Raw genomic sequence first — 23450 nt, forward strand, 5'->3', positions numbered from 1 at the left:
TGAGCCACTTCTCTCTCTATAATGAACATTAAAAGGACCATGTAAGTGCCAATTCTGACCATGGGGTCAGAGCTTGGTAATAAGCAGCTGAATGCTGTGTGGGACAAAAGGACGTGTAGCTTCTTTTAGTCCCCCGGGGGCAATAAAGGTTCCATTCACTCATTAAGTCATTCATGTGCCCTCCCACTCCTGAAAGTTTTCATTATGAGAGACGTGCCTAACGACGGCAAAACTTCTAGTGGATGTGATCTAGCATTTACCGGGAGGCATCAGATCACATCCACTAGACGTGTTGACGTCGTTAGGTTCGGGCCAAATCAGAGGCAATATAAGGCAGGCCACCAGGCACATCCTTTGACATGGACACATCTAGTGGATCTGATCTAGCATCTACCCCCAATGCCCGAACCTAACGACGTCAAACGTCTAGTGGATTATCTGATGCCTCCGGTAAATGCTAGATCACATCCACTAGAAGTTTTGCCGTCGTTAGGCACGTCTCTCATAATGAAAACTTTCAGGAGTGGGAGGGCACATGAATGACTTAATGAGTGAATGGAACCTTTATTGCCCCCGGGGGACTAAAAGAAGCTACACGTCCTTTTGTCCCACACAGCATTCAGCTGCTTATTACCAAGCTCTGACCCCATGGTCAGAATTGGCACTTACATGGTCCTTTTAATGTTCATTATAGAGAGAGAAGTGGCTCAGCAAGACAGGCTGATGCCTCCCGGTAAATGCTAGATCACATCCACTAGACGTGTTGACGTGCTGAGGTTTAGGGTAAGGATAACAGGGCAAGCCAATCAGAGGCAATATAAGACAGGCCACCAGGCACGTCCTTTGACATGGGCACGTCTAGTGCATCTGATCTAGCATCTAACCCTAGACTGGGAGCAGCTGTGACTGCCCCCCACAGCTCATGATTGGCCACAGGATCTAACGATGTGGTTGTTAAAGGTGGACGGGAAACAGGTGTGTGGGTAGACAAACAGGAGGACCAAGAAAGACAAGTCGGGGCTGTGACCTGTTGCAAGAGAGTTGTGTTTTTTAGTCTTTTTTAGTCATGTTTTTTTGTATTGCTGTGCAGAAGGGACCAGTGGGATTTGAAATAAAGTATTGAAGAAACCATCCTGTGGAGGCAAAGTTTTTTTACCAGTGAAAAGGCCTTGTTTGGCTGGTAAGAAAGGACCTCACAACCACTGCGTGACAAGGTAATCAGAGGCAATATAAGGCAGGCCACCAGGCACGTCCTTTGACATGGACACGTCTAGTGGATCTGATCTAGCATCAGATCAGATCAAAATGTCCAAGGATTGTCCCCGGTAGTGTGAAGAACAAATAATAGAACGGAAAAAAAATTTCCAGCCTGAGGAATAGCTCACCAGGATAAGCTGGTGATCTGCCACTGTGAGGTTGAGGGATCGAATCCCAGTTCAGTCAGAAGATTTTTTTAATTTCTCGCCTCAGTGATGTGAACGTTAAATACAACCTCCAACCCAAAAGTTCCCAGTATCATAGATAGCTTAGCTTGATAATAACCACTTGATTTGTTCCGAAGGTTGTGGGTTCAACTCCTTTATGGCAAACTCAATTTTAAGGTCCAACACCCAAAATGAAGAAGTGAAATACAGAACTAAACAGATGCCACTTGTTGACAGTTCTGATAGCTCAGTGTGATAAGATGCTGGTTGGAAAACACAAAGGTTATGGGTTCCAATACAGGAATAAACTATTTATTTTGCGCTTTACACCCAGAATGACAAAGACAAATACACAACTAACAATAAGCTTAGTGATCAGATCTGATAGCTCAGTGTGATGGAACGCTGGTTAAGAGACACAAAGGTTATGGGTTCCAACACAAGAACAGTCAATTTATTTTGAGCTTTACACACAGAATGACAAAGACAAATACACCCGGAGAACAGTTGCATGCGTACGTGCGCGTTGGTGGCGCGGTTGGTTTGTCCTCGCCACTAAAGGCGCCAGTGACGGGTTCAAGACCAGCTCGGTATCAGCGTATGTGCACTTAGATAGGCCCCCCAGATAGGAAAGAGAGGCTAGGAAAGGAAGTGCAGGCAAGAAGAGAGTAGGAGAGTATTAACACAAGGACAGGCAGAAACCAGAGTAGGAAAACTCAGAGAAAGGGAGAGACCAGAGTAGGACACCTCAGAGCAAGGGAGAAACCAGAGTAGGACACCTCAGAGAAAGGGAGAGACCAGAGTAGGACACCTCAGAGAAAGGGAGAGACCAGAGTAGGGCACCTCAGACAAAGGAAGAGACAAGAGTAGGACACCTCAGACAAGAGTAGGACAAGGGAGAGACAAGAGTAGGACACCTCAGACAAAGGGAGAGACAAGAGTAGGACACCTCAGACAAAGGAAGAGACAAGAGTAGGACACCTCAGACAAAGGAAGAGACAAGAGTAGGACAACTCAGAGAAGAGTAGGACACCTCAGACAAAGGGAGAGACCAAAGTAGAACACCTCAGAGAAAGGGAGAGACCAGAGTAGGACAAATCAGATAAAGGGAGAGACCAGAGTAGGACACCTCAGAGCAAGGGAGAGACCCGAATAGGACAACTCCGACAAAGGAAGAGAACATCCTCATTTAAGAAAAAAAAAATTAGAATTTTTTTTGAATTTTTTTTTCATGGACGAAAAAATAATTTACGCCCACTTTTATGGCATGTACTGTGTACAACTGTGTAATAACACTTTTTGATAGATGTTTTGGTCATTAATACATGTTATAACAATGTAATAACTATGTAATAACACTTTTTGATAGATTTTTGTCATTAATACATGTTATAACAATGTAATAACTATGTAATAACACTTTTTGACATTATGTATGACTTTTCTGAGCTTTTTTTGACATAATACGTACTATTACTTACTTTTTTATTAAATTATTTCATGACATACAATACTATGAGTATACAGTGAGTACGGAAGAAGGCATGAATGGAGTGAAGGAACTTCTCCGTTGTGGTCCGGAAACTCTGCACTCATCTGGGGAGAAAACAAGAGAAAGAAGAGTTTATTGGATTGTTCTGCTTCAATACATCTGGGTCCATTTCTTTTCCTTAAGGAGGAATAAAAGACACCGAGACACAAGGTAGAGCTACTAGTGCTGAGAACTGTAGCTCCCAAGCAGAGGACGGGCCCTGTCTTGTTAACATCATTTAGTGTCTGAGCTGCACCCTAAGGTCAATCCAGCTGACACAAAGACCGGAACAAACGAAAGCTGTGATACATATTAATATTAGGGCTGCAACCGGGGGGGAAAGGGCCCCGATACCCCGTACCGCTAAACGATTCAGTCCCGGTACGCAGGAAGTGGGAACAGCAGCCGCCTGCCAAAACCCACATACAACAACCCGTCACCGTCACACTTCCAACAAGAAAAGACATCTGCTGACATAAACAACAGGTAGTTTTCTTATCAACTGCTTCTAAATCGTTCCAGGGTCAGTGGTTGACCTGTGGGTTTTTAATCCATGCTGGAGGAACCGCCTGTCCAAAGCTGTTTAGTTGCTGCTGGTTAACGTCTACTTCTCCTACAGCTGACTGCCTGATATTCAGTGCTGTGGGTCGTTTATGGCAAAAATCTCCCAAATAAAATGACTGATAAATAAGTTGTGATGTTTCCTGATCTTCGGTTTATTCCTACACCACGGACGGCAGGTCCAACAAGCTACGCTACTTCTGGAACTCTGGCGTAATAATGGTGGGCGACCGCTCTTCTTTACTTACTGAACACACACAGCGCTTGGAAGGGTGCGTTTGATTTAATGATCCAGTATTTAATGTTTTGATGACCAAACCACACAAATGATGTCATCTGCACCGGTCAATTCCAAACTGTTTTGTGGTTGGCTGACAAATAACCAGCAAAGTGGTGTGGGTTTAAAAGATCTGTCAACCTTCACTAACCATTCTGTGGAACTTACACAAATAAAATGCAACGTGTGTGTTCAGGGATGCGTGAAGCTGAGGGCGGAGGAGAACAATATTAAGCGATGAAGGTTGGGGTTACAAGTACCAGAAAGAACATAAATCTACTTTCACACTCGGCTGCATTATTTTCGGTGTTTTGTCTACAAAACGTCAAACTCTAAACCCATCTGAGTGGAGAAGATGGAGCCGGCTAAACGTTGTCAGAGATCGATGAGAACCAACAACAGCACTACACCACCAAGCCTAGCACACTCACACGGCCTCTCTGACAGCTTACCGACAACTCTCAAACTAACGCTGCCGTCGGTGTCATGAGCTGACACAACATTCAGCTTCAGCACACGTTCTCTCAAACATTTCACACACTGCTTTGTGTGTTTACTCCTTCCAAAGCCAGCAGACCTGCCGAGGGCTTCAAACTCCAACCTTCTCAACACCGAGGCAGCCACCCGACCAGCGGGTTTTAGAAGATGGAACACAGGGAGGACAGCAGTTTACACTCTGCTCCATCACTACATAGACTGATTAGACTTCTTCAGCAGAAACAACCCAACACAGCCTGGCTCTAACATACAGAAGGTAACAGTTCTGCCACTGGAAATATCTCTACCACAAGCAGGAATTCAACCAATTCTAATATATATATATATTAGAATCCTTACTGTGGACAATGTTGTTGAGATTCTGGACTCTGTGTGACCTGACCCTTTCAAATCAACTCAATCCGTCAACATTACAGCCAGCAGCTGTTAATCCGGAGAGAAAGCATGTCCTACCTCAGAGCTTCAGCTCAGAGAAGATGTTCCTTCAGCTGGTCTCTACAAGGATCCTCTTCTTCTTCCCAGATGGCATCCATTGAGGAGGAGGAGGAGGAGGAGGAGGAGGGGGAGGGGGAGGATGGAGCCATGTAAAGGGGAGGCCTGGCCTGGACTCCCACAAGCATCCTAACCAAGACTCACCCAGCCCCCCTTTTTTTTTTATTGACGAAGACGTAGATGAAGTGAAGAAACTCCGCAGCTGTGGTCCGGAAACTGTGTGCTTGCCTGGGGGAGAAACAAGAGAAGAACAACAGTTTATTGGATTATTCTGGCTCAATAAATTTGTGTCCATTCATTTTTCTTATGGAGGAATAAAAGGCACAGAGACATGAGGTAAAAACTGAATGGGTTGTCTTATTTTACAGTTTGTGTGTGGGTCGGCACTCCAGATACCCAAATGCACAAGCACAGCAAATTTGAGTTTTTCAGGTTTCCTAATGTTCCCTTTAGAAAAACCTCACCGTTTATTTATCATTTTCAAAAACCATTTCCTAGGTAGAAAATAAAGATGTTTGTGCTCAGAAGTGTTTGTGTTAGTACAGGAACTCAATTGGACTCAATTCAACTCAACAGAATTGGGTGTTCTAGTTCTGGATGTTTTCAGTTGTATATTAATGTGGCACGTATATGTACTTTGATTATGTAAAATAATTTTTTTCTGTTCATTTCCAATGCAGGACCTTTATTTGTAAATGAGCATTTCTACTGTGTGGTATTATAGTTTTGCTCAAGTAAAAGATCTGAATACTTCCACCATCGCTGGGTTTAGTCTTTATTTCACTATGTAGCCAAATATGTGTCACTCATATTAATTAAGCCATCTTTTTTTCAACAGCAACTGATGTGGTTTTGTTTTATTTTGTTGAACAGTATTAAAATCCCTCCGTGTCCGAGTAGTCAAAATAAAATATCTAAAATGAAACTAACAAATATGAAAATAATTTTTAAATAATAAAAATGAAAAATATATTAAATTATTATAAATGGTCTTCAATTAAAATTATAGTATATTCAAACTATCAATTGTACAATCTGCCTTTATAAAAGTATTTAGTTTTGTTTGAGGAGACTTCATTTAAAGACTAGAAAACTAGAAATGAAGGGGTGAAGGTACGTCATCGTGACGTAGGTTGTATACAAGGAAGTGGACTGTGAGTGCTATGTGGCTAACACATTCTGGCTAGCTACATAGCTTTTCATTTACAGCTTTTTATGCAGCGTGTTAGCGGCGCTTGCGGTAAAGCCGACGTTAAAAACAGCAACACCGTTTTCTAACGTTACAAACAACACAGAACTTAACATATCACAACAAAGGGTGAGCCAGGAGCACGTGCGGGTGGATAGCGAGTCTGGTAATTGAAGAGAACATGTCTGCAAGTTACCCCACACCAGTTTACTCCCACGCAGGAAGAGGAGACTTCCGAGATGTCTACGAGCCGGCGGAGGACTCTTTCCTCTTGGTTGACGCCCTGGAGAAAGACGCAGACAGGCTGCAGCTGATGAGGTCAGGCACAGCTGATATGAGCGTCATAGGTTTCCTTTTAGTTCACCTGAACATCACTTCTGGGTGTTTAAATGTGCTCTGCTGTTTGTAGCCCGTGTGTGTGTCTGGAGGTTGGCAGCGGCTCGGGAGTGGTGTCAGCTTTTCTAGCATCAGTGATTGGACCTTCAGCTCTATATCTGTGAGTGTAAAAAAAAAGTAAATTCTCATGCCCAGCCAATAGGCTACAGATGGGCTTACTTGTTGTAAATGCATGGGAGGAACACATTTTAAATAGAAGCTGCATTTGTCTCTCAGCTGCACCGATGTGAATCCTGCAGCAGCACAGTGCACAGCAAAGACAGCTTCCTGTAACAATGTTTCACTGCAGCCCGTCAACACGTCACTGGTGAGACTTTTTACATTCACATTTCAGGTATTCAAATGCTTTGAGCATAAAAGGTTGTGAATTGTATACGTTGTTTTCCTTTTTTATTCTTCAGGCGGAGTGTCTCCTTCCCCGCTTAAGTGGAAAAGTGGACGTCCTTCTCTTCAACCCTCCCTACGTGGTCACACCTTCAGAAGAGGTGGCGAGGCTCCGTACAGCACCTTCTTCAGTTCAGAGATGAGGAGCATGTGATCAATGTGTGCTTTTCTTTCAGGTGGGCAGCACGGGTATAGAGGCTGCCTGGGCCGGGGGGAAGCGAGGCCGAGAGGTGACCGACAGGTTTCTGCCTGTGGTAGCACAGTTGCTCTCCAGCAAAGGGTTATTCTACCTCATTACTATAGCGGAGAACGATCCAGGTGAGTTCACTGATGCCTTGGAAATGATTTCCAGTGCAGGAAACATTGTGGATAACAAGTATAGTAGCCTATGTTTTCCTTTTTCTCACCAGAGGAGATTATCCGTCTACTGGACAAATGTGGCTTGAGGGGAGAGTCATGCTTGTCGACCAGAGCTGGAAATGAGAGGCTGTCCGTCCTGCGCTTCCATAGAAGCTAACAAACATGGAACGGTCACTTAGAAATCTGCTGAAAGGATTACAGGAACCGATGAGAAGAAATGTTTTCAGGATATCATTTTCGACTGACTGGACACTGTTGTCTGCAAGGACAAATTTACTGCAGAGGAAAAGAATCCTCAGAACTGGTGTGAAGAACTTTCTAAATGAAGCTCTGCAGAACAAAAACTTTTCTTTGCAAGAAATTGGTGAAATGACCAAGGTGCTTCTGATGTACTGATAACATTGTAAGTAAATAAAACAAATGCCACACCATTTGTTTCTTGCATTCACCAAGGTAGGTTTAATAATGAAATAACAGATTCTGCTACACAGACATTCAAAAATTTATTTTACTAACATACTCCCATCTGGACATCATTACAAATAGGACCACTGTGACTTTTTTTTAAGGTTAATTCCAGTGCATCTATTATTTTGTTAAAGGTACAATTGGAATGTAATTTTGTTTAAAGTATCATCATACTCTATACACAAGAAGTAGAAATGCTACAATTTAATATATGTATGTCTGCCAGCTTTAAACATCCCATGATGAAATCTACTAACTCAACTGACATGACTGAATATTTTGATTTAGCTGTTGTTAGTGTCTCTTTTGTATTATAAAACCAGTTTTAAGTAACAGAAGTAAACCGTCGTTAATGGCCGACAGTACGGCCGAGCTGGATGCGTGTTCTCTAACTCTGGGAACTGGACTTCCACATGATGTGTCCGTCCTCTCCGAGCTGGACCGCGCCGCTGGCCACCAGCTCCAGAGCGGCGGGGAAGGCTCGGTGCTCGGCCTCTCGGATTCTGTCCGACAGACTCTCCTCTGTGTCGCCGCCCAGCACGGGCACCGCCTCCTGTGCCACGATGGCTCCTGCGTCCACCTCTTCCTAAACACAGGTGAACAAAACCAATGGTTGAGTGACTTGTTCAGAGAAAAAGCTCTAGGTTCGATGTCTGGTGTTTCCAAGGTACGCCATACTTACTGCCACAAAATGGACCGTGCAGCCGGCGACCCGTACCCCAGCCTGTAGCGCCTGCTTCTGGGCGTTCACCCCCTTGAACGAGGGCAGCAGGGATGGATGGATGTTCAGCAGCTTTCCTGTCCCGGTAACAGACAAACAGCCAATGTAAAACACCTTCCTGTGACCCAACCACATCATCTCATGCAAATGTAAGAAATTTTAGTTCAAACAGCAGTTTTTTTTCCACACCGTTCCATTTCTTGACGAAAGTTCCCGTGAGGATCCTCATGAATCCAGCCAGACACACCAGCTCCACTCCAAATTCTTCCAGTACGCGGTCGATGGTGCCGTCGAACTCGGCTCGGCTCCCGTACAGTTTGTGGTCCACCACCTAAGTTGGGGTCAAGAAGCACAAACGCAATATTAGACCAGTTTTGAGTTTTAAAGATGCAGAAGTCGTCATGCAGCTCGACTACTGCAATATCCTGCCAACAGTTAACCTAAAAGGCACTAAACTGGTTTTAACTACAAACTTTTAGAATTACCAGGGAAAAAGATAATATTGCTTCGCTTTATCATCACTCCACACTAGCTAGGTTTGTTGGACTTTACCTACCTGTAAATGGGAATGCAACTATCCTGTCACAGGCGGTTTTGTTTTGTGTGAATGTTCTTTGTGGACAAAAAAAAAAAAAAAAAAAAAAAAAAGACTGTTTACCCGTGTCTGGATGCCGGCCAGCGATGCTCTCTTCAGGCCCTGAACTCCAGGTCTGTTGGAGATGACCACCACTATCTCTGCAGAGCTGGACGGACGCTTGGCCTGTTCTATCAGCGCCTGCAGGTTGGTGCCTGAGACAAACATACCCCAGGATTTTTTAAACAGGTCCTAAAACAGTGGTTACTGTAGAGAAATGAGAGCGGTATCACTCCTCTCCTTATACTCGACAAGATATCCAACATGCATCCTTCCTAAAATGTTGAACTAATCCTTTAATTGTCTTGCGAGGCGCTCTAATTCCACTCTCATTCTTAGATCAATAAAAAAACACACCTGTGCCCGAGATAAGAACAGCCACTCTGGTCCTCTTGCGGGGCGTGCTGCTGTTGCCGTGGCAACCGCTGTTCTGCTCAACGCCCAACTCTCCGCCGGAAGCCGCCCAACATTGAGCAGGCTGTGTTTCAGGTTGCGGACCACCACAGGCTCTGACCCTGCATAAAAAAAAGAAAAAGCCTTTCCTTTGCTCTTGTCATTTTAAAACCACTAGCTGAAGCTGTGCTGTATAACTTGACTGGCTCACCCTGATGCTTGTGGGCCAGTGAACCCACGATCCAGGCCTCTTCATGTGCTTGAAGCTGGTGTAGGACCCCCTGAGCATCCAGGGGGGCAACCACCAGCACTGCCCCCAGGCCACAGTTGAAGGTGCGGGTCATCTCCTCCTCGCTCAGACCCCCCTCCTTTTGGAGCCAGGAAAACACTGGGGGGATGCTCCATCGAGAGGCATCTGAGTCATGTATAAACGCCAAGAGGAAATATTAATGAGAAATGGCTGCAGCCTTAAATAACAACTACACAGTGACCTCTACATTTTCAAGAGAGAGGGGGGGGTGAACACAGCGTGGAGGGGAACTGTGCTGAATATGAAAAGAAGGCTGCTTATTCATGTTTACATTTGCATTGAGTTCAATGTGCACAGCGGTCATCCCACTATAAAACTTTATTCCTTTTTTTCTTCCGCTGCCTCACACTAGGTTATCATAAAAAAGGTAACCGATTTCCAAAATGCTAATGCAGCTTCATCCAAAAGGCAGACTGCCGACGTCAACATCTTATATGCTTCATTTGAAGTGTCCACGTGCTTTCATCTCACCTAAATCGACTGCCAGTTCCTGGGGCAGCACCCGAGGGATGTTCTCCAGAAGCCCACCCCCTGTGATGTGAGCGTAGGCTTTGACCGCGCCGCTGCGAAGGATTGGCAGCAGCAGACGACTGTAAATCTTTGTTGGCGTCAGCAAAACCTCGCCTGGAAGCAGAGTTACCGTCAGATAGTAGGCATCAAGGGTTAAAGTTCCACCTGAATATTTCAGCAATGCAACTAAACAAATTAATTTTGTTTATTATCCATTAATCTGCTGATTATTTTCTCAATTTAACATTTTCTCTGTAAAATAACAGAAAAATTGTAAAACAAATGCACAAATGTCACAAGGTCCTAAAGTCCAAGATGATGTGCATGTTTTCTTACAGTCAACAACTCAAATATATTCTGTTTACTATGATATAAAAACAGAAAAATCCTCACATTTGGGTAAGGATCACAAAAGGTTAAATGATTATTCTTTACCACCAAATTTCATGGATTTCATAGATTATTTCTCAGCAAAAGCAGACAGACGTTCCGGCAAAGGGAGGGGAAATCCATTGGCCAGAGAATGGCAGGAAGCACCATAGTTCATTGAAAATGTGGTCTTAATATTGCACCAATAACAATAAAACCGCTACAGAGGCTACCAATTGTTTGGGAAAGTCTAAATGCGGTACCACACACACATAAATTAAGGGCACACTCAGGTTCCACCTTTGTGACTTAAAAGGTGACTCACCAACAGTCTGTCCCGACTTGCCAAAAGGAGCAGGGGAGCTGTAGCTCAGGTTGGCCCTCTCCAGGACTTTGCGGACAAGGCTGAAGCCATTGCTGTGGACCCCGGAGGAGGCCAGTCCGATCAGCAGGTCCCCCTCGGCGATGTCCCCGAGCCTGGGCAGCAGGGCCCCACGCTCCACTGCTCCAACACAGAACCCGGCCAGGTCGTACTCTCCTGGAGCGTAGACGCCCGGCATTTCTGCAGTCTCGCCACCTGGACATGGACATGAAGAAAAAAAAAAAAAAAAAAAGATGGGAGGGGAGTCCAGGCCCAGTCCACTCAGCTCTACCTTTTTGAACCACGACTGGTAACATTAGGACCGCTTTTGGATCATCGACGTGCCAAAATATGACTATTTATCTCGTATCATGCATCATCATGCTTAAACACAACATCTGGGAATCTGTTCCAAATGAGTGGGCCACTCGGTGGAGAACGTGTTCACTGAACGCCACGTACTGCGCACTGTCAGACAGTCAAATTGTCCCTTGTTAATATCTTTGCTCAAAGAAGTGAGTTTCCCCCTATATATGATATTTATTTATAACCATTCTTGCAGGGCTGGATGGTTATAAATAAAAAATAAAATTTGTCTTCATGTTGTTGTGTTGTCTTTTTAATTGTTGGAGTTTGTATTGCAAGATAAATTTCTGTGTCCACGGACAATAAAGTGTTATCCTATCTCCTCACCGAGTAGAGCGCAGCCCGCCATCTCGCAGGCCTTAGCGACGCCGCCAACTACCGAGGCGGCAACGTCCACATCCAGGCTGCCGCAGGAGAAGTAGTCGAGGAAGAAGAGCGGCTCTGCGCCTTGAGCCAGCACGTCGTTCACACACATGGCCACCAGGTCCTGGCCCAGGCCGCCGTGCTGGCTGCACCCCTGGGCAATCTGAGGATAATTTTTTTTAATTTTGCTAAATGTTTACCAACAAAATAAAACTGCAATAGAGAAGAGCTTCATCTGACTGATATTTTACTGGAGATTTGAAAAAGTCAGATTTTGGCATCTTGATCTTTTGCACACACACACTGGATCTTTCACACTTCCAATTAATGACATTCATATTTCTGTTCAGGGGTTTCGAGAAGCCTTTGAATCTGTGTACAGATAAGCATATCTCCCCTGCTGCTCTATTACTTCTGAGCCCAATTTGGATCCAATTTTGAATGGTTATTTCTTGGCCGATTTAGCAACTGCCAAAGCCTAATTGGAATGAGTCAAGGTTTTTAGTGCTTTCATTTGATTTTCCATGTGGTCCACGACTTTGAAATTACAATCGGGGCCACATTGCAGTAACAAAATATGACTTGTGGCAAACAGTGGACATGAAGGTTGACAGACAGATCTTCCATATTCTCCTTCAAAATTGACATGAAGGAACTCAAGTCCCACCTTGAGTTTGGTCCCCACTCCGTCTGTCCCAGACACCAGGATTGGGTCAACAAAACCTGCTGCCTTCAGGTCAAACAGCCCAGCAAAGCCTCCCAGTTCTGCATTGCACCCTGGGAATAAAAAGCCATTACAGCCATAGTTACAGCTTCATTCATTCTTTCTAAATTGAGTTTTTACTAGGGCTGCTAAAGTTATCTCTGGAAACACACAATCAAAATGACAGCATTTACAACTAAAATGACTAAAAATACAGCAATTTGTTTTCTTAATGGCAAAACGGTTTCAATCAGCCGCTTGAAACAAGGAAACAAGCTATTCTTTTAGAGCACTGAGAGATACAAGCGTCTGATCATTATGTAGATGTACTACAAAATACTTTCTTGCGCGGTCTTTAGTTTTTGTACATGAAAATGAAGTTACCAGCACGGGACGTTGCCTTGGCCAGAGGCTTGATCATGTCCACCAGCTTGTTACCGGCGGCGATGTCCACTCCGCTGTCCTTATAGGTCAGCCCTCTGTCAGAGAGACAGTGAAATACAAACCACTCAGCTGATGAGCTGTTATTCCCAGTGTTATATTGTGCCTTTCTTAAAGCTAGGTTCTGGTTGTGTGGAAATTGGAAGAAATACTAGGACACTGGAACTTCCAAAGTGAAGTTTATTAATCATAAAGTTCTACATGATATACTAACTAAAAAAAACTGTAAAAACAACACAAAACAAGAAATGGAATGTTTTAGTGCTTGTGTGTCGCCTGTATTGCTATCACACACACCTGTGTTGGTTCAGGTGGGCGATGGCCCGGTGGCCGATGTCGCGGCGGTACACGGCGCCCGGGAATCCTATGGCCGCCACGCCCTGGTTGGCCGCCTGCAGAGCAGTCTCCAGGGACGGCCCGACTGCAGTGACGGTCAGGACCCGCCCGCCGCTGGAGACCACGCCTCCCTCCTTCAGCGCGGTGCCGGCATGGAAGACCTGCAGCCCCGAGTCCTGAACCTGGGACAGGCCTGAGGATTAACACAGGTGGTACTCTGTTATTTGCGAGTTCTGGATAACAGCAGATACATATAAATACACAGAATATAAAAAAAATGCATAAGGATCTACTCCAGACCTTTCACAAATGTCAAACCCTGTCTGGTTCAAGCTTCTCAAGCTTTTCTTTGTTTTATATAGTAATAACCTGAACAATCGAAATACATCAATTTGTGCTTTGAGAAAACATAATGGCCATTTATAGACTAGTAACTATGGATATTTAACATGCCAAACAATTAATAGACAAAATTAACTACATTTAAAGATTGCCTTGCTGCTTTTACTTTCTCCCTGACAAAAAAAACAAACATTTAGTAGAGAAAAAGACCACTTGGCACACAGAAATGTTGGCAATGGTTCGATTTGCAAACTGGAATTCAGCATGGCAGACTGAATAAAATGATGTGAAGATTCCCTCCTGTGTCTGCCCTACCAAAACCGTACCTGTGATCTCTACTCCTTTCTTGTAGGAGCCGGGGTAACCGGCGCTGGCCATAACCACAGTGACCGCAGAGCTGTCCTGGTGCCACACGGGGGCGTTGGAGACCAGCTTGCCGTTGATGGTGTTCAAGATGACTTCATACAGGTCACTCTTTAGGAGTGGCAGCAGCACCTGAAAAGAGTTGACAGTAGATATTTGAGGTCTATTTGATGAGAAGATCCGGTGATAGGTGCCTTGGGTCTAAGAAGACCAACCTGACACTCGGGGTCTCCAAAGCGACAGTTGAACTCGAGGACCTTTGGCCCCTGCTTGGTCAACATCAGCCCTGCATACAGCACACCTGGACAACAAGAACGGAACATATTTGAGATAAGAAAACAGGCTGGGTTTCAATAACTAACCAAAAACAAAAAAAAAAAAAACAAAAGGTTTCGACCAAAAACCCCCCCCCCCCCCCTTCAAAAAAAACAAAAAAACCCCCCCCCCCCCCCATCTCTTCTGACTCAACGAATGTTTTAAATTATGAATACCAACTTTTGCCTACTAACAGGCAATTTAGAGTCCCTTCATTTAGATACAACAGGCTTAAGAACTCTTTTATACTATCCTCTTGCTAAACCAAAATTAGTGTGCTGCCAATTAAGATCTGGATCCGAGGATATCATGAAACAGGTTTCTTTGCCATGGCTGTTGATAGGTCTTCATCTTTGTACTAAATGTGTAATTGTTGTCTAACTCAAAATGAATTTCAGTGTAAACTGACAATAAAGTTGTATCGTATCCTATCATACTGTACTCATGTATAGATGGAAAAAAAAGCACTTGCCCACATAAGGGGTTCCCTCCTCCTTCATCCCGTCCACAGTCTTCTGAAGGACCGTCTCTCTGATCTGCTGCAGCAGCTGCTGGCTCACCTGCACAGGGCCGAGAGACAGCATGAGCAGCATTAAAAAAAGATGGCTGCACAATATATCAGGTTTATTATTTTTTTTTAAATCGTCATCGCAATATCAACTGGCTACGCGCGAGAGGCTGGCATATGGCAAAAGACACTGAGTTTTTTTTGTGTTAGTTGAAAGAAAATATCAGCAGAAAACTGCACGTTAAAAAGTAACTCATTCTTTTTTTAGTGGTGCCTTTTATATTCTATTCGATGTTCCATTTATTCAATTAAAGAATGTTAGAAGTGATGTCCTTTCATTTGTTTTAAATTCAACGGACAATTTTTTGTATTTTAGAAGAATACTGAAAGCGGCAAAAATGCAGAACTGAGTTCATTTTAATATCTGTTCATTGCAAGTAATACTGTTAACGCGATATTCAACAACGTTATTGCATATTTTCCTCATATCTTGCAGCCTTACTGCACGCAAATGGACTGCTCCTAATCCTAAAATGAACACAGGATTCAGCAAAAAATAAGGAAAGGGCATGTGTACCTGAGGGGTGGGGCAGTAGGCCCCCATGCCGCCGGTGTTGGGCCCCAGGTCGCCGTCCTGCAGCCGTTTGTGATCCTGTGCTGGAGGCATCGGAGACACCGACGAGCCGTCAGTGAAGCACAGACACTAGAAAAAACGAGGGGGACAAGGATTAACATCATGTCGGTTTCCCTCTAACTCATACTTTAAAAAAGGTAAAGTTAGCTCGATTCTGTCAAGTTACAAACTCACAGACACTTCCTCTCCCTCCAGCAGCTCTTCAACCACCACAGTCTCCCCTGCAGTTCCAAATGTTCGCTCCTGCAATGCACAGTGTCAAAGAAAAAGGTTTACCTTTGAACAAGAGGAAAATGGAAGAGAAATCCTTAAAGAGACGAAAAATATATATATTATATATGCAGCACAGCAGATACTCTTGGTTTCGGAGGCTACAGAGAAAGAGCTTAACACAAACAACGTTTACTTTACGTCAACTTTTTTAAAATGTATTATGTAGAAACTCCAGCCAACAAAAGAAGGAATCCAAAGACTGGTTTGGGTTAAATACAGTTTGAGCCCAGAATCATACTGGCAAATTGTCTCTGTCTCCGTCTTTGTTTCAGCGGGACTGATCAGTGGTCAGCGGCCAGATCTCAATGTGCGGCAGATTGATGAAGAAGGTAGGCTTTACTACAGTCGTTTTACAGAAAACGTCTGAACTAAACATTGCAGGAAATTCTCTTTTCTTTGCACCCCTTGCTAATATAACTGCCGAGGACGAATGACCACACAGAAATGCTTTTAGTAGTTTCACACCTGCATGATGTCCATTACAGCCTGACAGGCCTCATCCTGGTCTGGAGCCACAATGACTCCCTTCCCTGCTGCCAGCCCGCTGGCCTTCACCACCAGCGCTGGGAAGTCGGCCCTGGAGACCCCAAAACAGGGAAATAAACTCAGTAAAGTGTAGGAAGAATCAACATATTTTCACAGAAAACACATCTGGAACAGATGCTGCATCGCTGATATGAAACATAAAATGTTTTTTGTGTGTGGACCATTTAACATGTGCAGTGCATTGTTTGGAATCCATATGGATGAAGGCTGTCAAAACACGGCAGCTGTTGTTCTGCCCAAGATGGTTTATATAACCAAAGAAATGACTTTCGCTGACTATAAAGGATTTTTTTTTGTTACAAGTTGTAACTCTGTTTATGATTGTTTTTGAGGGTACTCTAATATGAAAGGCAATCATCACATCTTAGATCATTAACTCATGAAACCATCTGAGAGACAAAACTTCAGTAGAGATATCATTTTCTGTTATGGTGCAAATGCTGCGTTTAATGGCTCTGAAAACAAAACTCCACAACTTTGCTGCTGGATATCAAAACTGATTAAAAGAAATAAGTTATTGTTTTACCAAAAACAGTGGGAGCCATGCATTTAGCACTTTCCTCCCTCTGCTAATTACTTAATTGATTAACTAGCTGGACAATGCCGGTGGAGGAGGACATATCTCTTTATATCCTAGACCTTTACTGTCCATGCATGTCTTTCTTTATATTACCAAATGTTTGTTGGGACTTGTGCACAAATACACTCCTCCAAAAGATACAAATGTTGTGTATTCTACTGACGTGCGGATGTATTTGCAGGCCTCCTGGGGGTCAGTGAAAGAGCCATAACGGGCAGTGGGAATGCCGTGGCGCTCCATGAAGGCCTTGGAAAAGCTTTTGCTGGCCTCCAACTGAGCGGCTTTCGCGGATGGGCCAAAACAGGGCACTCCGGCCGCCGTCAGGTCATCGACAATGCCTGGAAGAGACGTTAAAGTGAAAAGGGGAAGAGAGATACGGAGAAAGGGACCACAGTTAATATCAGGGATCTTCAACAGGGGGTCTGGGACCCCCTAGGGGGGGCCCTCAGAGTCAATGCAGGGGGGCTTCCTCCAAGTTTTTCTCAAAAGTTAAAAAGTCTTAACATGAATGCAACATATTAGCAAATATACTTAATGGCCAATAGTTAAGGGAGTCCCTAAGGCCATCCACAGATACAATTAATCCTAAGGATTCACTCTGCCATATGTACAGTATTTATAAAAGCATGCCAAAAATTTGTAGGCTATTTGAATAGCTTAGTATTCTATGCAAAAAAACAGTATGTATAAAGGCTTTAGGCACCCTACATGTTAATGTAAGCCCAGTTTAATGTGCAATTTAATTTTATACAATATATGTATGTAGTAGGGGGTCCCTGCTCCTTCTCTCTTTCAGTTAACGGGTCCTTCGCTTAAAAAACATCAAATACCCCTGCTTCGTGATGGAGCTCACTTACCTGCTGCCAGAGGTACCTCAGGTCCGACCACAACCAGCCCCACGTGATGATCCTTACAGAACTGAGCCAAGATGGCGTGGTTACTGACCGACACCTCTGCATGGAGAGAGTGAGAGTGATCATTTACATTCATCAGCTGCCTGATGCTATTATCAACATCCTATTAAGCTAATTGTGTCATTAATTCAATCAGTGCATTAATTAAAGGGACACTTTAGCATTAAGCTTTGTATCAGTAGAAACCCGGTAGTATTTTTGAATGACCGTGCTTCCCTCCCTCATGTCCCCCTGAGAGGGGAGATCTCTGTATTGTGGGTCTTGAAGAAAGCCTCAGATGACGCAAAATGACGATTTTTGCATCATCTGAGGCTTTTTTGCCCAGAGGCAAAAGACTACTGCCAGTATTAGGAGCCACTTCCGCATAGCCCATAGGGGGTTGGACTGTCGGCTTTTTCCAGAGATTGCCGAGGAAAAAACGAGTGTCATCCATCTTGAATCCTCGCTTAGCTTCTCAGCAGGAGCAGAAACTGTTCATCCCGACGGGAATTTTAGAACAACAATTATGTGCATTCAAACTACCGCACACGTGTACCACTGGGATACATTGGTACACATCGGAGAATATGCAGGACACTTTATTACAGACGCAATACTCTACACACTACGCGAGCTTCGCCTGCATGGAGACCAGCGGTGGTGCTCGATGCCTCTGGCTGGTAAAGAGACCTCATCAGCAGGGAGCGCTGAACGAGTGTGCCGGTGGAAAGCTAACGCTAGCTGGCCACCTTGCTGACCATTCTACATCCCACGCAAATTTACGGCTGTGTTTATACTCAATGTTTATACCACAGCCCACCAAGAGCTAATGCTAGTAGCTATGTGTTAGCCTTCTTTTATGGCTTGGTTGAATTCTAATGTAAAATGCGGTCTGTTATTTTCTTGATAACAGACCGCTGCTAAGGATAACACACCGTTGCCATGCATAGCAGAGCGTTGCCATGGACACAGTTCTGTTCACTCTGGAGCTATCAATCAACCCGCTGAAAGAAGTCCGGATAATGTATCAGCTGTGGCAAAAAAGTATATATTTTAAATGTGTAACACCACTTGAAACGTTTTTTCGTGTATATGGTTGAAATGACAATAAAACACACTTGTTGAGTTGATCGCCTCACTGTCCGTCTGTAAAGGGTAGGCGTGGCTTGGGAGTAGACGCTAAAGCAGCAAAGCAAGTGCATTCTGGGATTTGGTGTCTTTCATCCACATGAGCCAAAAACACATTTTCTGGCTTTTCTTGGCCTAGAAGCCACCAATTTCTAAAAAAATTCACATTTCTACTACATAAGTGACCCAATTTAAATATATATTCATCTTTCCAATGGTGAAATATTCCTTTAACAAGTTTCTCTTCACCTTGCACACGGGTGCCATTAATGTAGTGCTACATTTATAAACACTTCTATGGATGATACGAAATATAAGATCAAACCATCTTCTTTATAGGGGGAACCTCGGGTGTAAGGAAGTGGTTATATTGTTTATGTTACTTTCAGTCTTTATGCTAAGCTAACTTTTAACTGGAACTTCATATTTAGCATTCAGACATGAGAGTGGTATAAATCTTCTAATCAAATTCTCAGCAAGAAAGCCAATAAGCGTGTTTCTTAAATTGTCAAACTATTCATGCAGGTCATTTCTCTAGGCAAATAAGCATGACATTCACTGGTTAAAGCTCCATAAATCCACACACATACACACATACATACATACATACATACATACATAATTTTTGGGGCTTTTTCCGTTTTCCGACAGGACAGCTAGGTGAGAAAGGGGAGAGAGAGGGGGAAGACATGCAGGAAATTGTCAAAGGTCGGATTCGAACCCTGAACCTCTGCGTCGAGGCATAAACCTCTCAGTATATGTGCTCCTGCTCTACCCACTGCGGCGCATATGTATAGAGGTTTGCTCCTTGACGTAGTGGCCGCGGGTTCGACTCCGATCTACGGCCCTTTGCTGCATGTCGTTCCCCCTCTCTTCCCTTTCATGTCTTCATCTGTCCTGAGGAAATAAAGGCCTAAAAATGCCCCCCCCAAAAAATCTTTAAAATAAAATCTTTAAAAAAAACAAAACAATAATAATTGTTAGTTGCAGCCTGAAATTATTTGTTTCTTGTACCTACTACATTTTATAAAACAGAAATGCAATGCGCTTCAAGGTTTTTCAGCCCTGATTTTAGTCAAATTAAATAAAAAAAAAAAAAAAGAGTAAACTGAACTAAAGAGCCTCTGCGTTTGCATTTACCAGAGTTGCTGATCTTCCCACAGTTGGCCGTGCCTGCATTCCCCGGGGCCACCAGGACCTGCTGAATCTGCGGCGACTGGGCCAGCTTCCAGGCAAGCGCATGCTCCCGTCCACCACTGCCGACCACCAGCACCTTCTCTGCCATGGCACCTGAGTGACGAGGAAATTAGAGATCCCGGCATTTAGTATTAAACTGAAACCATTCACACATTCACCATCCAGTAGGGCTGGGTACCGAATTCAATACTTTTTAATCAACGACCGAATTGCCTCCTTAGTATAGTGTATCGAAAAAAAAATGCCTCATCATTCAACACCAAATTTCAATACCTAAGGAGCACATCTCATCAGTGATAGTGAGCATAGTGAGCATGCTTCTACTAAGATCTTATAATGTTTGTGATTGGACACGCAGGGAAAACTCTATGTTACGTACAGAGACGGGGCTCACGTAGTAGGAGCTGAAAAATAAATAAAAAAGTTTTTTGCCGTAATGTGTGATGTTGTAATTTTTTGTTTTTGTTAAAAAAAGCATTCTTCAGGAACCGGTATCAAAGTCACCTTATTGGTACCGGTATCGAAAATGTTTTAAATGATATCCAGCCCTACCAGCCAGTGCTTCTCATTCGGCTCCAATTGTTTGTAAAGTATCCATTTAATTTGCATGCAAAGATTGACCTATAACGAAAGCTGTGAGGAGGCGTTGACCTTTTGTGAGGCCTAGGGTCTTACATTATCTTGTAATGCCACACTAACCCGGATCCAATCAACTAGAACAAAAACACAAGTCTACAATTAAACGGCATGGCCAAATCACCAGCAACTGCAAACAGGGGCTCATTTGCATGTAAAAACAAAGCCGTTATCAGGTTGATAGACAGCAAACTATTCGCCTTAGCCTCAGTTTGGCAGTGCAGTGGTTGTTCCTCTCTCTCTCTCTCTCTCTCTAGGTTTCATTTACCAGACGCAATGACTGGATCACATTTTTGTTTCTGAAGCAAACCACTGTTCAGTTATGCAAGTATTTATTTTATTAGTTGCACATGTAAATATAATATGCAGATTTTAGAATTATACAGGAGGCATGCAAATACCTTATCTTAATTACTTGTGAATGTTTGCAACCATCTAAAGTGGGATTTCGTATTTCAACTGTATGTGAGAGATTTCACAATGAATAGGAAAACTGTTCTTATCTGAAGTAATACATGATATGCATTGTCACACAATGTAAATTCCCTCAACAGACAACCAGTGTTGACACACATTAAAAACCTGAATTATTTCAGTGGTTTTGGGGCTAATGTGTTGTCCTAAACTATCTTAACTTAAAAAAAAAAAACAGACTCACTTTATTCACTTTCACCCTCAAATGTAATTTAAGATAAAGAAGTTCCAAATGTTAAACACTGCGAGGGTTCAACATTTCATATAAGAACAGGCAAAAAGACACTGGTCAGAGGACAAACCACCCCAATCTGCAGTGACCCGGGGATTGTGCAATTGCTTTGTTTACTATAGTAAAGACCCGGATGTGCAGATACCTTGTCTATAATCTGCCTTCTTCAACACTATTGGAAGCAGATACAGTACAAAGGGGTGAGTGTTGCACAGTGGGTGCACGTGTTCCACAATTAGTCAAATCACTGGCTTTGATTGAAATCACTCCACTCATGTGACTCACGTCAGGGAGCAAATCAAATCCAACAATGTATACTTAGAAAAAATGACCAATATGGAGGTGATTTAGGATCTTTACATACTGTGTAACGTGCAATTTTAACTACATAACTAAAATCAGGGCATCAAGTAATAATCCCTTAACTGTGTAAAATACGCCACCTAATTTAATACAGGCATTTCATGTACAGTATCATCAATATGCCTGCACATGCATAAATATACATGCACTTTTTCTGCACTTCAACAGGATGGATGTTGTTGTCTACATCCTGAAGCAATCTATTCTTAAAAAAAGTAAACATTCAATTCATTTAATCCAACTAACATCAAATGGGTTTTCTGTATAAGCTAGTAACGCATATGTAAAATGCGTTTATACTGCTTTTGCATAAAAATATTAACAATAATGACTTTTTTTTTTAGCAACATTAGCATATAAACAACTGGTGAAATGAAAAGCTAGCATGCTGTTTTGTCACTCACCTGTGTGTTAGTATGTATGTGAGAAGCAGCAAATAGGGAGAGCCCAGTTCAGGACAGCAGTCACAAGTATCTGCTCTGCTCTGCTCTCAGGCTGCAGTCTGACCGTGGAGGCAAAGTATGTCATCATCACACACCACACACACAGCACGTGGATCCAATAACACCATGATGTAGCGCTAAGCGCTAACACACGCTACGCAAAGTTAGCTTAACGTGCTAAATAGAATAAAACATGCAAAGTCGTCACTGTTTCCCGTTTCGTTTATGTACGCTTACCTGTATCTGCTGCCCAAGCTACTTTTCTTTAATAAGTTTGGGGATTTTCAACTTCCGCGGGGTGTAACTGTCGAGTGCATCATGGGAAGTGTAGTTAATTAGCAATGGCGTGCAGAGTTCCAAAAAAAAGGCCTACATCTCTGCGTCTCGATTTCAAAATAAAAGTATTTTTATGTTTACGTCATCCTCAGGCACAACCATGGGCACAACATGTTTTTTTTGTTTTTTTTTATAAATTTAATTTATTTACAACAGCAACAAAGGAGCCACTGTAATCATTGGCATTCACTTCCTTTGAGGCAAAAATGGTCTGCTACTAGTTTAATTGTGCAATAAGACAATAACAAAGACGAGTCATTAACTTTAAGACATAGATATTTATCATTTTGAGGATGTTATTTGTCCTTTGTACTGCAGTGATGGAGAGTAACTACATGCATGTACTAACCTACTCTACTTCAGTACAATTTTGAGGTACTTTATACTGTACTTCAACTCCCCTATATTCTTGAGGAAAATATTGCACTTTAGACTCCACTACATGTATGTATAGCTATTACTAGTTACTTTGCAGATTACATGCTAAACCTAACATTCCATTAAAAAAATATGAATAGTTAAACTACACAAGTAGTTTGATTAGCTGCAACAGTAAAAAGCTTCTCACACCGGAATACATTATTAATCAAATAAAATAATAATCAAATAAAAACAAACAATATAATTGTATAACAAAATGAGTACTTTGGTTTAAAGTCTATTTTGCAATAATACTACCGATATAGTATTATTACTTGATAATACTATTCAATACTATACTGTACTTGTAGTAGAGTAATTTTACTTCGTGCCTTTGCTATTTTTACTTAAATATAGCTTCTAAATACTTCTTCCACCACAGGTCACCATTTAACCCTTCATATAACCCTATAATGTATTGTAATGTATTATTATGAACTTTTTTGCAGGCTGATTCACAATTAGTCCAAAAAACCACAAATAAATTGATATATGCAACAAATGTGTCCTACAGCATACAGTGCATTGGACAATAGTCATCTTAACATTTATAGAACTGACGTATGGAAAAGTGAGCTGGCAGGATATTATTCTTTAATTGTGCCAACATCTAAGTACCCTGGCTGCAATGACTCTACAACCTTCCGTGCTTAATGTGGCCTTTGGAGCAATCAGAGGAG

General features: G+C 42.8%; 2 protein-coding genes and 2 long non-coding RNA genes across 5 annotated transcripts; 1 reads left to right on the top strand and 3 right to left on the bottom strand.

Moving 5' to 3' along the window:
• Positions 1-1720: 1720 nt before the first annotated feature.
• On the bottom strand, positions 1721-2958 carry LOC120554440. The gene is made up of 2 exons (XR_005638449.1): positions 2406-2958; positions 1721-2299 (listed from the first exon to the last, which is right to left on the bottom strand). It is a non-coding gene; the product is annotated as an uncharacterized LOC120554440 (long non-coding RNA).
• LOC120554439 lies at positions 2953-6301 on the bottom strand. Of its 2 annotated transcripts, none has more exons than XR_005638448.1 (3): positions 6176-6301; positions 4745-5011; positions 2953-3020 (listed from the first exon to the last, which is right to left on the bottom strand). It is a non-coding gene; the product is annotated as an uncharacterized LOC120554439 (long non-coding RNA). The 2 variants fall into 2 exon arrangements; XR_005638447.1 differs by having other exon boundaries at positions 6169-6284.
• Positions 5913-7543, top strand: n6amt1 (N-6 adenine-specific DNA methyltransferase 1). Its single transcript, XM_039793318.1, has 6 exons — positions 5913-6290; positions 6382-6468; positions 6585-6675; positions 6770-6853; positions 6929-7070; positions 7163-7543. The coding sequence occupies exons 1-6, from the start codon at positions 6154-6156 to the stop codon at positions 7267-7269; spliced, it is 648 nt and encodes a 215-aa protein (XP_039649252.1). The 5' UTR covers positions 5913-6153; the 3' UTR covers positions 7270-7543.
• A 53-nt stretch (positions 7544-7596) lies between these two features.
• On the bottom strand, positions 7597-22366 carry gart (phosphoribosylglycinamide formyltransferase). The gene is given in 24 exon segments (XM_039793317.1): positions 7597-8166; positions 8263-8378; positions 8491-8632; positions 8960-9090; positions 9293-9397; positions 9400-9450; positions 9540-9743; positions 10110-10262; positions 10843-11094; positions 11572-11770; positions 12275-12384; positions 12695-12789; positions 13049-13280; positions 13756-13924; positions 14008-14093; positions 14580-14667; positions 15193-15318; positions 15424-15492; positions 15988-16099; positions 16812-16986; positions 17506-17601; positions 19810-19959; positions 21976-22073; positions 22252-22366. Coding segments are annotated over 22 exon segments (3054 nt in total). The 5' UTR covers positions 19955-19959; positions 21976-22073; positions 22252-22366; the 3' UTR covers positions 7597-7968.
• Between the last annotated feature and the right edge of the window lie 1084 nt (positions 22367-23450).

This window comes from Perca fluviatilis, chromosome 24 (assembly GCF_010015445.1).
Source record: "Perca fluviatilis chromosome 24, GENO_Pfluv_1.0, whole genome shotgun sequence".
Lineage (NCBI taxonomy): Eukaryota > Metazoa > Chordata > Actinopteri > Perciformes > Percidae > Perca > Perca fluviatilis.